Source organism: Lycorma delicatula, chromosome 5, assembly GCF_047948215.1.
Source record: "Lycorma delicatula isolate Av1 chromosome 5, ASM4794821v1, whole genome shotgun sequence".
Lineage (NCBI taxonomy): Eukaryota > Metazoa > Arthropoda > Insecta > Hemiptera > Fulgoridae > Lycorma > Lycorma delicatula.
Window position 1 is genome coordinate 147822240 of NC_134459.1, and position 16588 is coordinate 147838827.

Here is a 16588-nt window from a genome sequence, read left to right on the forward strand (position 1 = left end):
TCATGAATGACAAAAAACCAAAGCCCTAACAAACGTGAACTCGTGTTCTTATAAACCAATAATAATAAGGAAAAAAATTCAAGAATCTATATAGAACCACCCTTTCTAGTCTGATAAAGTGATCTATATTGAAAATTAAGAAAATATTTGTAAAAGTAGGGTCGGAGGGCTGGCATTTTACAGCCCGAGGGCGGTGCGGCGTACTTTGCATGGAGCGCACGTTCCGGATGTGGAGGCTGACAAATCAGAGACGCCTTCACCCCTCTTCTACCCCTCTTTATCGTAGCCCCCCTACTTTTATAAAATCCCCCTCCTTACAACAGGTTGAATGCAAAATAGCAAACTTGTGTGCATTCAATTAATTACAATGCATTGTAATATGCATTCAACTATCTAATGTTTTACAAACGTTTATTCTAAAATTTATATTAATTAAAATTACTCTAAATTATTAGTTCATATGCTTATTAAAAATCGTAATTTTAGTTATACAGATAAAAAATAATTTATAATTCCGACTCAAAATGTTAAATAATTTAAAATTAAATATATAAAATGTTTCCCAATCTTGGAGTTAATAAAAATGAAAAAAAAAATACAATATAAGATGTAAGAATGAGTAAGTGTAAATTAAAATCTTTTAATATACATGTTGATATTTAATCAAATTAATTTAATTATATCAATAACCTCAGTGTTATTGTTGTTTACGACGATATTTGCAGTAAAAATAACACATAATAATTTTCTAAGATAAAACGAATCTAAATTTGTATTTACAGAATTCATCTACATGATAACAAAAATGTAGATTTCCTAGGTATAAATAAAGAAAGGGTACATCTCAACATTTACATATTACATGAAAAAATACAGAAACATTACTCTAAAGGGAGACATAGTAAATGCTATACACTTTACGCGATTTTTTTTCTTGAAAAAAAAGGAATTACAGCAGTAACATTTACCATCATTATAATGAAAAAAAAGATAATGTTAACGAAGCCAATCATTGAAAAAAAAGCTATTGATGTAGTTAAGTAGTATAATTAATTATACATGGTGTCCGAAAATTATGTGAACAAATTTGTTGTTTTAGAAAAAAATTAATAGTCCTATTAAAGAATAATTGGGCTCTCTTTAACGGTAACACATACAGGTTCCCTCGGTAAATACCAGATAGCACTGCGGTACGTAACCGCATACGTCAGTCGCCATGAATCTACAGATGAAGCACAATGCTTAGAGTGGTTAATTGAAACAAATTCAGACACACAAATTCGACGCAATTTTAGAACTCAATAGATGTGGATATGAAACAACAAACATGACACGAAATCGATTACCGGTTGGACAATTTACTAATTACTTATGATACACAAATTGAATGTTTTTGAAAAAAAAACTTTCAGTTTTAATGTTTTTAAAATTCGTATAGCCCGTTTTTGTATCTGAATCAATTAATTATTTACTCAATATCAGAGTTGTTGAGTTAATACTCGAACACCCGGAATAATTAGACAAGTATAAATGTAGATTATACGTCGATTCGTCTTAAAAATAAAATTATATTTAATACATACCTTTAATAATTAAAATACCTTAAATACAGTTTAGAAAAAAAATTAAAAAACCCTCAATACCACTGATAAACAATGAAAATCTACAATTAGATGTAAATTTTGGTTATAAAACAACTATAATAAGCACACTAAAAGGAAATAATTAAAAAAAAAAAAAAAAACATTAGACGACTAAAAGTAAGGAAAAGATAAATTAATGAAAAAAAAACACAATGTAAAAATATTGTTTCCTATATTTTTATATATGTCAAGTAAAATAATAATTTAAAAAAAAAAATAAATAATGCATAAGTTTTACTGAGGAAACTTCTGCATGTTAAAAAATGTTATGATAATATAGTCTACTACTTAAATAAAACTTTAGCAGAAAAAAGCATCTAATGCGCACGTAATTATAAATTTCCGTTGTTTTAAATACTTAAGACTTTATTTTTGCTATTTTTTTAAGATGAATCGTAAAATTTATTGGCTTCAACCAATCAAATAGAATTTATTTCATCTACTCTTATTACGTATTCATTAAAGAATAAAGAATTAAAATTTCTAAAATTTATTGTTGTAAGTTTAAATTTATAGAAAAACAGAAGTATAGAAGTTTGAAATAACAGATCACTTATTACTGTGAATAACAAGAAACAAAGATTAAACAAAGCTTGCCTAATCTTAGCTGTAACCGGACTAATGTCCGGTTACAGCTAATTTATTTTTTAATGATAAAAATGAATCTTATAGCGTATAAAGAGTGCTACACAATCAGAAATTTAACCCCCCAAAAAAACGCGGCTACTCTTTTGTCATGGAGATCAACGAAAGAAATTTATATGAAAATGATGAAAATTAAATTAATTGATAGAACTGATGAATCTAAAAGGGATTATTAAGGTTAATTAAAATGAGACTCAAGTTGTAAAAGAGCAAACTTTTACTAAAAGAGTAAACTAAGATCAAAAAGAAAGATCAAAGATTGAAGATATTAAAAACAATAAATACGAACTTGAGAGATTAGTACGGAAGAAAAAGGAAACTGCAAGGAAAGTAAGAAATATAAACAAAAAGTAATTATTTTTAAAGATATGAAACCGATATCAAAATCCGCTAAAAAGTAAAAAATAATTTCGTCCAAATACTTAATTAATTCCTTAGATACTTTATTGAATCGGCGCTTGCTTCTACAAAATTAATTTCTAGATAAAATATAAATTTGTCATATAATACTATACACGTAGTATACTTCTTAAAAACCAATACCGATATTACGTCAGTGGAATTCATATTTATGCGCCATGACTGCTTTTCCGTCTGCGATTATTATGTCTTTTTATATACGCCATCTATAATTGCGACATAAGTATGATCATGTATTTTGGCACCGATTCAAAAAAGTGTCTAAGGAATTAATTAAGTATTTAAACGAAATTATTTCTTAGTTTTTAGCGCATTTTGATGACGGTTCCATATTGTTTAATAATTATTTCATAATTTTCTGTCTGATTAATAATGATAAATTATTCGGCGAAAATAATGTGCTCCTTTTTGGTGATATAATGCATCTGCCTCCAGTCAAAGGCTATTGGTGTTTTGTTCAACCTCCTTGGTGTGAAGCAGAAACACATTTTTGGCATCAGTTTTCATTTTGTCAGCTAACGATAAATATAAGACAAAGAAATGACATGGAGTTCATAGACTTATTAAATAATTTGCGTTTTGGCGAAGTTATAACTAACCGGTTGGAAATGCTTTACGAGTGAAGAAGGGTAACTTTAACAGACAAATTTGCATATGGAAATCTGTATGAATATTCCCAACTATTAAATTAGTTGACGAATATAATCGTAATATGACCGATATGATATCTAAAATAAATACAGTTTATATTATTAACGCTATTGATGAATCAAGAGAAGCTGCAACACATCGGAAAATTCTCCCCATGAATGTTATTCCGGTAGACGTCAATAACCGTAAAAGGCGAAAGATTTATACGAAATGAAAAGAGACCAGAGTGACTGAAAAGAGTCTAGAGTTCCAGCGTTCAGATCCTGGTAATGTCAGAATTTGTTACACGAATTAGAATACTAGATCGTGGATGCCGGTGTTCTTTAGCGGTTGGGTTTCAATTAACCACACATCTCAGGAATGGTCAAACTGTACAACATTACACTTCATTTACACTCATACATTTCATCCTTTCATCCTCTGAAGTATTAGCTGAACGGTAATTACCGGAGGCTAAACAAGAAAAAGAAAGAAATACGTCAATAACTGTGGTGGTCTGTTGCATAATGTGCAATTGGCAGAGGGTTCAAGAGTTATGTTAAGGCGTAATCCGATTTTTGATGAGTTAGTTAACGGCGCTATGGGAATTGTAAAGAAATTCAAATGATCTGTCCTACGAAGGGACCAACTGGAAAGAGGTGTTACCAAACCAAAAGCTGTTGTAATAAAATTCAATGACAAAACAATAGGTATAAAAATGAAAGCTGAAGGAGGTCATGTACCTATTACAAACATTACTAAGTACAACATTTTCAACATTTCTAAGTACAACATTTGGGGATATGTTGATGTAGAAAGACGTATGCTACCTTTAATTTTAAGCTGGGCATTACATAGAGAACATTAAATAGAGCTGTTATAGCTTTGGGAAAGATGTATTTGCAAAAGGACAACTTTATGTTGCTATAAGTCAGGTCAGGAGCTTAGATGGTTTAGCTTTGAATGTTTTAGATCCACGTAAGGTACTGAATAGCCATATGATAAAAAAAAAAAAAATACTTCATGAAACGGAAAAACGTTTATCCTGTGCAAGGTTTCTCAACCTTACACAGGAAACCTGCATAGAAACCTTGCAGAGGACTGAATAATGTGCTACACTTCGATTTGACATCAACTATGTTACGATGAAGAAATCTGGTTGTCCGACTTTCATTATCGGTTGGTTGTCCGACCTTGCGAGAGACCGCAAAAGAACATGTAAATCTGAAGCACGTATATAGAATTATAAGATTTCCTCTGTCCTGCAGGTGTTGTTTATTTTATATAATGTATATAAAATATATATATTATAAAATGTTTTTTATATAATGTGTATTCAGTTGCCCATTTCCCGCCTGCGGAAGAGGCTATGGAGGCATGGCAGCTTGAATGGCACACCACGAATAACGGAAGATCCTTGTATAGGTTTATACAGGATCTGAGGGGATGGTATCCCTCGAATTCATTTTTAAGGGCAGCGGGTGCCCAAGTGCTCACCAACCATGTGAATTTGAAACAATATCTGTTTCGGTTTCGCCTAGCGGCTGATGAGTTGTGTGTCTGCGGGGAGGTCCAGTCGAACGAGCATATGATGTTCGACTGCCCTGCTCTTGGGGGGGGGGGTGGCAGAGACCGGGTCACCCTGGAACATACAGGTCAGGGGGAAAACTGGCCGCTCAAAAACGGCGAGTCAGTGTGGCGAGAGCCGCATTGTCGGACCGTGTGGGAGTTCCTCGATGAGGTTGCGAAGTTCAACCGTCATCGGTAGAGTTTTTTAATTGATTTGGGTTATACTGATTCCTGTAGCGCCGCTGTGGGAAGTTTTTCCTGAGATAATGGCTGGCCACCAGCCACATACAAGCTCCAAGCGATTTAAATGGTGGACAGGCACTAGCTGGCATACAGCGACCGAGGCGTGACAGCCTAAATTGCTGTCTTTTATTTTATTAACTTTAATGACTTTTAGTAATTAGTAACAAGGGGTGCGCCTCTCCGATCTAGATTTAGTTTGACAAGTGAGCGGTTGGGACACATAAGCGGATGGTGAATAGCACCCTGCTTAATCCGCTCACGCTGATAGGTAGCTCACTAGGAGCTTTTAGGTAACGAGGTCGCTAAACTGTTTTAGAGGCACAGTAGCCGAATCATGGCACTGACATTTGGTCTATGCTCTAGGGCGACCGAATGGGGTGGTGGCGGGAGAAATGCTAGTTAACCAATATAATGTATATTGGGTCTATAAGATTTATGAGGACATATCTCGATTTTTGATGATTTTATTAACGGTGCTACATATCTTGTGCAGAAACTCACCTTACCTGCCCACAGAAGGCCATATAACATTATCTAACGTGATGCATCCATATAGTAACCATATCAGGATTTCCATTAGCCCTACGTACCCGCCAGTCGGCGAAAAGATTTTTTTGGCAATTTCCAGACCGATTATTTGCGGCTAAACGTTTTTCTCAACATCATGGTATCACCGCGAAACGTAGCAGCATTGATTACAACAAGATTTATTTCAGTCAGATTAATAGGAAAAACGTTATGCGTAAACAAACATAAAAAAGCAAAGTACTGATCGAATTCATAACCTCTTTTTTTGAAGACAGTTACAAATTGGAGACTAAGTAAAGTGGAAATTAACGTGGAGTAAGTGGAGATTAAATAAATGACTTCTTTGATATTAAAAGATTAGTATCAAAGGAAAATAAATACAGAATCTTATATACTGATAAAAGAAAAAACAATCAGCTAATATAATGTAATGTTTCTTCACAAGAATGAAAGTACAAAAAAACAGAAAAACCTTCAATATTAACTTTTGTGAGTACAAAATATAAACAATATTTAATTTTTTCCGTTTAAAAAAATGTTGACTGATATAAAGCATGACGTACAATACGAAGCTGGAAGATTTCATGTAACAGGTTTACTGCATTTTTACAATTTTTGAATTGTTTCATAATTTTAGTCGTACATTTTATTTTTTAATATTTTTTTCTATTTTAAAATATAAGAATAAATGAGTAGGAAAATAACCAAAGGAACATAGATATAAAACAATTGTATAACTTACCATCATAACATGATGTAGAAACGGTTAAGTCACTTGGTTCTTTCTTGACAGATACTTGACCATAGTATTGTGCAGTCGTGTTTCCGGCATTTCTAAAAAGAAAAAAAAAACAGAATGTTTTATTTAAGTTATACAGAAAATATGTTAGCAAAATTCTATTTATTTACTTTTAATTATGCTGTAAGCAGAGGGCAAATAAGGCAGAAAACAGAAGGCAAGGAATACGTAAATTTTTTAATTGATTACAATTTTTTTAGTTCTAATAAACCAGAACTAAATGGGCTTTCTCACAAATAAAAAAAATTCTACCCCACACACGTACATTAACTACAAGATATAACAACGATTATAAGGGTTATGACTCCCGAAAAGAGAATTACAATTCTAAAAAATAACACGGATGTCGTTTAGTAGAGAAAGTGAGGAGAGAAGTGGTTTCTTGTTCCCTTTTTCACTTAACTGAATATACATCAACATATCAAACCCATCATGATACGGAAGTTATTATGTGGTGGGAATACATCAGTTGTATTATTGCTAAATGTCATATTTACTACACACATATATATTTTTTTTCTCCACCCTAGGGAGGGTCTGTACATTGAATATCATTGCTGTGAAAGAAAAAAACTCTGATTGGTGCCTCTTCTATCTAAGTTTTTTAGATGCGTCGAAATAGTAAGATAAAATAGGACAATTGTGCTAACTGTGAAAGCAAATATTTATCTACTCCTTTCTATCATGAAAGAGTAGAGATTATATACACTGTTTCTATCCTGTCAGAGGAAATTAAAAATATATATTGTGAATTAATCAACAAAATACTTTATCTTCATAATACTAATAGAAATCGAAAGTTATGATAGAAAAATCATTTTAAAGAGATTTTAGAAAAGAAATGAAATATCACTGTATAAAAAGGGTTTCGTTTTTATCCTTCAATAAGTTTAAATTCATATAACATAATTTATACAGTATAAAAAAAAAACAAAAAAAAAATCTATATTGTAGTCTATATTATTTTTTAAATAAATCATGACAGATTTTAACGTTTATTTCATTTAACTTTCTTGAATATTATTTATTAGTATTATTTTTTTCGTAAGATTTAAATTAAATTAATCCTAATCAATTAATTTTTCAAAATAAATACACGATTAGTTATGCAAATAAAAGTTTGATACAAAAGAGTTGTAACTCTTGATTGTTACAATAAATGTCCCAAAATTTATCTATTTATATAAATAATTAGGAGTAAAATTTGGGATAAACCATCGGGTTGATCTAGTGATAAACTCGTCGTCTTAAATCAGCGTCGAAGTCAAACCTCTCAGGTTCAAATCTTAATAAAGATAGTTAGTTACTTTTATTCGAATTTGAATACTAGATCGAGGATACTGGTATTCTTAGGTGGTTGGGTTTCAATTAACTACTCGTCTCAGGAATGGTCAACCTGAGTTTGTTCAAGACTACATATATACCGTTACAGTTACATTACACTGATAAGTCGCTAAGAACCTTAATTTAATGTTAATGCAACTAAAAATGAATGTATTGAAAAAAATAATTCGGATTATTTCTCAAATAAGATTGTCATATATATATATATATTCTACGTTTTGGATGAGATATGAATTTTTACCGTTATATAAATGCCAAATCTGACGGGAATTCAAGGTCAGAATCTTTTGAAAGGCAGAAAGTTATCATTTCACCACGGAAGTTGGAGGATTGGAAAATTGTAAATATTTAATAAAAAAAGGATAACAAGAATATACAATGAGGGATTGAATTCAAATGATTGGAAAATGTTAAACAAGATAAAACAGAAAGTAAATATAGATTAACTCAAAGAAATACATCATGATTTCTAGAACTTGTCCCAATAATGCTACTATTAGTTCACCGTTATTAAAACTGCCAAGAAGACAAAATAGGTAACTTGTCAATAATTATCTCAAAAATGTCTCAAAAGCCTCAATCTGTCCTTCTCTCTCTTCCTAATCATCCATGCTTCTCTTATATAAAATATTTTTGTATAGAAGACCAACAATATTGCAAAAAAAATACAATAAAAATACAAAATTCAAAACAGTAACGAAAAAAAGTTGTAGCCAATTTTTTGAAAGGACACAGTAATAATAAAAAAAAAGATGGATCAATCAAATTTTATACCAAATTTTAATTTTTATAAAATATCAAAAATTCATTTTTAAGAAATTTATAAGCAATTTAAAATCTTGATGAAAATTATACATTTTTTCTTTTATTTCACAAAAGGCTTGGTTACGCGTATATCAAAACTGTACTGTAAACCGTAATCATATTAAAGAAATTATATATAAAATGTAATGTTATTAAAAGGCATTTTATAATCTTAAAGGAAGTGATTTAATTATTTAACTATAAAGAGCTTTAATTTCAAGAGTTTTAAGGATTTTAATAGTTTTAAGTTCCACATAACGATCCGGATATCGAAGCAAATTAATAACTTAATTCTTGTCCTATTAACCCTCTTTACGTTCTTATAACAAACTGGATGGTTCCGGATGTCACGGTCGGACAAAGCACATGTAAATTATTCACTACCACTTAGTTTTAAGTACGACGAACCATAAAATTGTAACTTGCCTGCTTACCGGACCCTACGACCTTACTCTAAGGAGCTTATTCTAAATCTTTTTGCTGTTGCGTAATATCTAAGCGGAATTTACTACGTAAACCTTTACTAAACAACCTGTTATTAAAATTGTAACCCTTTTTAAAATTTCATTTGAATAAAAACAGTAGAAGATTACGTAATATATGACGGGACAATAGTAACCGATAATAATAATTATTTAAAAAAATAATTCTGCCAAATTTTGTTTACTATTGCTTAAATTTCCTTGGAACCTTAACAAATTAATTAGAGCATAAATTTTCCAGTACTTTTCCTTTTCGAAGTTTCAAAACAAAATGAAAAATTATAAGATCAGTCAAAATATGACTCCCTTCGGTTATTATATTTTTTTTAAGTTCTGAGACTACTGATTTTAAAGTTAAAAAGTTCTGTAAAGTAGGCTTTAAACCTGAGAACAGTTTAAACTACAATAATGTAACTGGTATTAAAAAATTTGGGATTAATATTATATAATATTAATATAATTATATTAATTATATCTCTTTAAGAGAGCATTAAACGATTTAAATGGCAGAAAGGCTCGTGGAATAGACGGAATACCTATAGAATTACTGCGCAGTGCAGGTGAGGAAGCGATTGATAGATTATACAAACTGGTGTGTAATATTTATGAAAAAGGGGAATTTCCGTCAGACTTCAAAAAAAGTGTTATAGTAATGATACCAAAAAAAGCAGGGGCAGATAAATGTGAAGAATACAGAAGAATTAGTTTAACTAGTCATGCATCAAAAATCTTAACTAAAATTCTATACAAAGAATTGAGAGGAGAGTGGAGGAAGTGTTAGAGAAACCAATTTGGTTTCAGGAAAAGTATAGAGACAAGGGAAGCAATTTTAGGCCTCAGATTAATAGTAGAAGGAAGATTAAAGAAAAACAAACCAACATACTTGGCGTTTATAGACCTAGAAAAGGCATTCGATAACGTAGACTGGAATAAAATGATCAGCATTTCAAAAAAATTAGGGTTCAAATACAGAGATAGAAGAACAATTACTAACATGTACAGGAACCAAACAGCAACAGTAATAATTGAAGAACGTAAGAAAGAAGCCGTAATAAGAAAGGGAGTCCGACAAGGATGTTCCCTATCTTCGTTACTTTTTAATCTTTACATGGAACTAGCAGTTAATGATGTTAAAGAACAATTTAGATTCGGAGTAACAGTACAAGGTGAAAAGATAAAGATGCTACGATTTGCTGACGATATAGTAATTCTAGCCGAGAGTAAAAAGGATTTAGAAGAAACAATGAACGGCATAGATGAAGTCCTACGCAAGAACTATCGCATGAAAATAAACAAGAACAAAACAAAAGTAATGAAATGTAGTAGAAATAACAAAGATGGACAACTGAATGTGAAAATAGGAGGAGAAAAGATTATGGAGGTAGAAGAATTTTGTTATTTGGGAAGTAGAATTACTAAAGATGGACGAAGCAGGAGCGATATATAATGCCGAATAGCACAAACTAAACGAGCCTTCAGTAAGAAATATAATTTGTTTACATCAAAAATTAATTTAGATGTCAGGAAAAGATTTTTGAAAGTGTATGTTTGGAGTGTCGCTTTATATGGAAGTGAAACTTGGACAATCGGAGTATCTGAGAAGAAAAGATTATAAGCTTTTGAAATGCGGTGCTATAGGAGAATGTTAAAAATCGGATGGGTGGATAAAGTGACAAATGAAGAGGTATTGCGGCAAATAGATGAAGAAAGAAGCATTTGGAAAAATATAGTTAAAAGAAGAGACAGACTTATAGGCCACATACTAAGGCATCCTGGAATAGTCGCTTTAATATTGGAAGGACAGGTAGAAGGGAAAAATTGTGTAGGCAGGCCACGTTTGGAATATGTAAAACAAATTGTTAGGGATGTAGTTTGTAGAGGGTATACTGAAATGAAACGACTAGCACTAGTTAGGGAATCTTGGAGAGCTGCATCAAACCAGTCAAATGACTGAGACAAAAAAAAAATTATATAATCATTTGAAAGATCGAATGAGGGATGGAAAGTTACCGTATAAAAAATATATTCCCAAGCGATGTCATGAAAATTTTACTCATGCGTTCTTTATCTTATCATAAATATAATTAGAAATTTTAACAGCCCAATTACTTTTACCAAAAAAGTTTGACAAAATTCACTACCAGCGAAAGAGTATCATTATCAATTTTTTTTTTTCATTCAATTTTGGCTGTTTCAACCAATCGGCTTCAACGTTTTTATTAATCAAAATTAGACATTAACCAACCGGACTGGTCTAACGGTAAACTAATAGTCGCAAATCAGTTGTTTAACAGCTGATTTTCGAAGTCAAAGATTCTCAGATCCAAATTCTAGTAAAATTTGGTTGTTTTTATTCGGAGTTGAATACTAGACAGGGGGTCTAGTATTCAACTCCGTTGTACTTTTGTGGTTGGGGTTTAATTAACTACATTTCTCAGGAATTATCAGCCTGGATCTGTACAAGACTATATTTTATATTCAAGTCATACATTTCATCCTCATCTCATTCTGCCGTGGGGGGGGGGGGTGTTATCTCATTGTTCACTAATTTAGCAGATGCCTAATAGCCGGGCTCCCCAAATCAGCTGATTTGGAAGTCTAGAGTTCCAGCGTTCAAGTCCTAGTAAAGGCAATTACTTTTACACAGATCTGTGTACTAGATCGTGGATACAGGTGTTCTTTGGTGGTTGGGTTTCAATTAACTACACATCTCAGGAATGGTCGAACTGAGACTGTACAAGACTACACTTCATTTACACTCATTTATTCTCTGAAGTAATACCTGAACGGTAATTCCTAGAGGCTAATTAGGAAAAGAAAGCCGGCCCCTGTGGCAAGAGTGGTAGCGTATCGGCCTTTCATCCGGAGGTCTCGGGTTCGAATCCCGGTCAGGCATGGTATTTTCACACACGCTACATATCATTCATCTCATTTCTCTGAAGCAATGCCTAACGGTGGACCCGGAGGTAAAAAAAAACAAAAAAAAAAGTTTAGCAGATTGCAATGTACACATTAGGAAAAAAATGAGACATTATAAGGATATAAGGATGCAAAAAGGTTCATCAGTTAAATGGTTAAGGGATTATACATTCCCACTCTTAAATCTGGAAATTGTACTACTTTTACAATTCAAACCTAACGATTTGAAATAGTAATTAAGATGTTTTAATTTTTCAAAAGTGTAATGTATTTTTTTAAATTAGTAATTAAGTAAGATTGTAAGTTTAATAAAAATTTCCGACTTACATTGATGAAATTTTATTTTCTGTTCTATGAGAACTGAGAGATAAAATGAAACATCTTTGCCAGATTAAAAAAGTGTTATAGAAGAAAATTATTCTAAAGAAAAGTGATTTAAAACTAAAGAAAATAAAATTTGGAATAGAGAGAGAAAACTTTTAGAATGATAAATGAAAAAGATTTAATAAAGAAAAATTTTCTATAATCCAACTAACCGATGGAATCGTATAAACTGAAAGAAAAATGAAATTGAACTAAATATTGTGTTTGATTTTCATAACATACCCCAACGCCCTTTTGAAAATTTTTATTCCCTCACCGCTAATAAAATTTCTTCCTTTAATCCGCTTGGTCCTTTTTATATTTTTAGTCGTTTCTGTAAACTCAAATTGTTTAAAAAATTTTAACCTTCCTCAAATTATTTTATTTTTTTATTACCAGAGAGTCGATAATGTTTTTACATTAAAAGATTAACAGTCTCCAAATACTTAACGTATTTTTCTGTTTCCAGATAGATTAAGTATTTGAAAACACTAAAATTCATATTTAATTTAATTTTTTTTAATGAAGGTTGGTATGATTTAAAATTCAGAACTCAAAAATTCAATACCTACTGACCTTGTAAAATTAAATCACTTTAATCCAATTTACAATAAAGATTGCAGATCCAGTTTTGTTTCAAGTTGGAAAAATATTATTTAATATATTAGATTAAATAATCCGTTATGAGTAATTTTATGAACGATAACATCTATTGTTTCAAATTTTCTCACAATTAATTATTATCAAACAGCACCCAACTCGGTGGAATTCACACATATAAACACAGACATGGAGATATAATATATACAAATATGAATGAATACCTGAATCCACTAGTAGTATGAAAACTGAAAAATGAAGGTCGTTGACTAGAAGTAACTTCATCAGAACGAGGTAGAGATGGTGAATATCTAACACTGAAAATAAAAAATAAAAAAATTAAAAAAACAGGATTGCCAAAAAAACATTGCTGACAAACATTGCTCTTTAATATAGAATAATTAAAGAGTGCGGCTGACAATTTTGTATAGTATTTGTATATAGTATATTTTTTTTCTTAAATTTATCTAAACATACATATATATTTTTCTATAGCTTATGACAATTTCGGTAATGTAAGTATTCCGACGCTGGGTCATACATCTAAATCGGTTCAGCCGTTGAGCTGCGGTGGAATAAACAAGGATACATACCTCCTAGATACATTACTCTCCTTTTTATTTTATCATTAAATTTAAAAAAAAAAATTATTTTACTAAAAACTAAACTTTAATTGTAAAACGTGGAAGAGAAACTAAACAAGAATTTTCGAACGATTGGCTAAGAAGAACTTTCATGAGACAATTAACAGAAATGTCTCACTCTTCTAGCTTTATTTTAAGATGTCTTTGAATTTTGATTCAACGAAATTTTCCACCGACGAACCACCTTTTCCCACCATTCGTAATTTATTTACACTCATCCATCATTTTTTTTAATTTAACTTTGAAGACTGCTTTATGGCGATTTACGGCGATCAAGTGCCCCTTATTGCACCGAATATTTGGTGGAACGGTTTTCGTTCCCTATCATGCGACACCACATGAATTCGGTGAGGCTAGGATTTCACGTGGGATTTCTCATTTCTAATGTATTGGTTTGGTACGCGTGCCAAGAATCAGAATAAAAGTATGCTACTGTCATTAACGTTGTCTTTGATAGTATTCAGCAGAATTTAAATCAATCTGCCACTAACTTTCACAATTAAAACTCGCCATTTCAAGACAAATTCTGCCGAAAATTATTTTGTGCCTTGAGAACAGATCATCGTTATTTCGACGACTATACCGTTTCCCCCAACTTTACCTTTGTTATAATAATTTCTAATGAGATTATTCCAGTCAACTACTGTATTCGGACTGTATCCGATTCAGCAGAAAAAAACAATCGATATTTTAAAGGCCCAACTATATAGAAAATGTACTTCGGTCACGAAGCTGAAGTTAGAATTTTTCAACCATGTATCCACACGCATATTGACTTTCGGCCGGAAATTACTTTGTTGTAACTCACACAATACCGTCAGTTGCGTAAAGATACATGTAACATGTCCTGGTTCCCGGTAGAATGCCATGCAGTTGCTGTAACTCGATGGCATGGGGTTTGTTAGTAGGCGAATTCCCAAAATTCATGTTAAACATTGGTAGCGAAGTATAACTGCTTTCACGATAAAAATACAGAAACAACTCTAGGTAATCGGCTGCAATATATTAGATACACATACCGAGTTGAATTTACCTCATTTTGCTAAGGAAACTTACTTTATTTTATCCTTTCTGTTGATGGCATTTAATTAATAAATTTCCTATATTATTAAAAATAAATAAATTGCGTATTTAAATAAATAATTACTGGCGCCGGTATTCGATAAAAGTACCTAATTATTCTATTTTCTAAAGCTAAAATTTACTATGTGCGTATATTGTGAACTATTTTTATAAATTTTAGAGTAATTTTATATTTTTTGAGATCAAAATATTCATTAAACATTTTTTTAAATAAAAAAAATCCATTGTATTAAAGAAGGTTTGAATAACGGTCATTTAGCAAGGTGGGGGAACATTCCAAGGAGTAACTTTCAGACCTCTAGTATGTTGTATGGCCATTAAACTTTGAGTATTAATTGCAAAATTGGTCTTTTATTAGATCTGAATCACTACACTATGAACTATATTCTGTCTAAGCGTAGCCGTTAATTCTGAAGCTCCTACAGATACGCATAAAACTCGAAAAGTGGCCAGAGCCTCGTTAAAGTATAATTTAACCAGAAATTCTTACAATATTTTTCGAACTACGGCAAAAGGGAAAACAATACATATATATATATTTATACGAATTAAAAACAAGACCAGAACTTGATTTTATTTTAATATTTAATTGTAAAAATGAAATTCTTCAATCCCCCATTATAAATTTTTCAATGGAAAAATTACTAAATGCTGTGTACATCCCTTATATTGCAGCAGATATAATCAAATAAATTGTTTTTACGTAAGCTTAATCTCGATTTTAAGATTAAGTTCCTCTATTCCTAATCCTATAAAATAAATGAAATCCAAACAAGAAAAACACCGTATTATCTGAGGAATTTTTTATGTTTTTCTTCATTTTCTTTTTACCGTATCAGTGAAATACATATTAGATAAGGTTCTAATACGAATTTTAAACTTAAAATTTAATCTGTTATTTGCAGTCAATTAAAAAAAAAACTACGGATGAAAAGTTTTACGAGAATACAGTAAAAATATGTTACTAAAAGTACATTAAATAGAGAGAAAGAGATTTATTCTAGCATAGGGAAGGAAAATGTGTCCTTTTAACAGAATGAGATTTTGTTTCCATATCGTTGGACGTTTTGAAAATTAAAAAAAAAATTAAAAAAAAAAAGACTGTTTTAAGTTGAAAGTTATAAAAATTATCTATCTCTGAGCTAAGTTTTGTTCTTAATCAGTTTCTTTGGAGAATACCCCTAGGAGCGTTGAGTGCTGTACCGCTGAATGAGGAGTTTGTGTTTGCCTAAACGTTTTAAGAATCTTTGTTGCTTCTGTATATTTGAAAATGTGTATCATTTAAATTATGTTTATTCGGTTATAATATTGTTTTTGTATTCTTATGTGCATTTGACTTACTAGAATACTTCTTAGTTGAATAAAAAATAGGATATAAAAAAAAGGTTGAAAAACTGCCTGCTAGATAAAAATACAGTTCACTGTAGTGATTAAATGTAAATACTGTGGATGAGATATGGGAGAAGTCGTGACCGTATTCGACTGACATAACTGCGTTTATGCAATGCTCCAATTGTTTACAGGATGATAGCTGCATATTTTTGCGTATACAAATTTAATAAAACAGAATTACGCTTAAACAAAATTATCGTATCATCCAACCAGTAATTATATTATTTTTAACATTATATTATTAAATATAATGTTGTGTGTGAAAATTTTGTATTCACACTGTTTCATAGACATATCAAAAGCATTTTGTGAAATAAATATATAATAACATAATCAGCCTATTTTGTGATATAAAATTCATTCATTACTGTTACAATTATTATTTTCAATGCCTATGCAAAAATTTCTAGGCTTTAAATAGTTGTATGGCTCATAAGTTAAAAATTTTATTTTTTTTTATACTTACAAAATATGGTATTA

The 16588-nt window shown here is 30.9% G+C and overlaps 1 protein-coding gene across 5 annotated transcripts in view; it reads right to left on the reverse strand.

Annotated features, from left to right (window-relative positions):
* The window catches only part of LOC142325476 (uncharacterized), a 388745-nt gene that overhangs the window by 53699 nt on the left and 318458 nt on the right, over positions 1-16588 (reverse strand). For all 5 annotated transcript variants that reach the window (XM_075367290.1, XM_075367291.1, XM_075367289.1 and 2 more), the window contains 2 exons: positions 13214-13306; positions 6421-6512 (listed from right to left, as the gene is read on the reverse strand). In XM_075367290.1, the coding sequence (XP_075223405.1) occupies positions 6421-6512; positions 13214-13306 (185 nt within the window). The remainder of the gene's footprint in view (positions 1-6420; positions 6513-13213; positions 13307-16588) is intronic.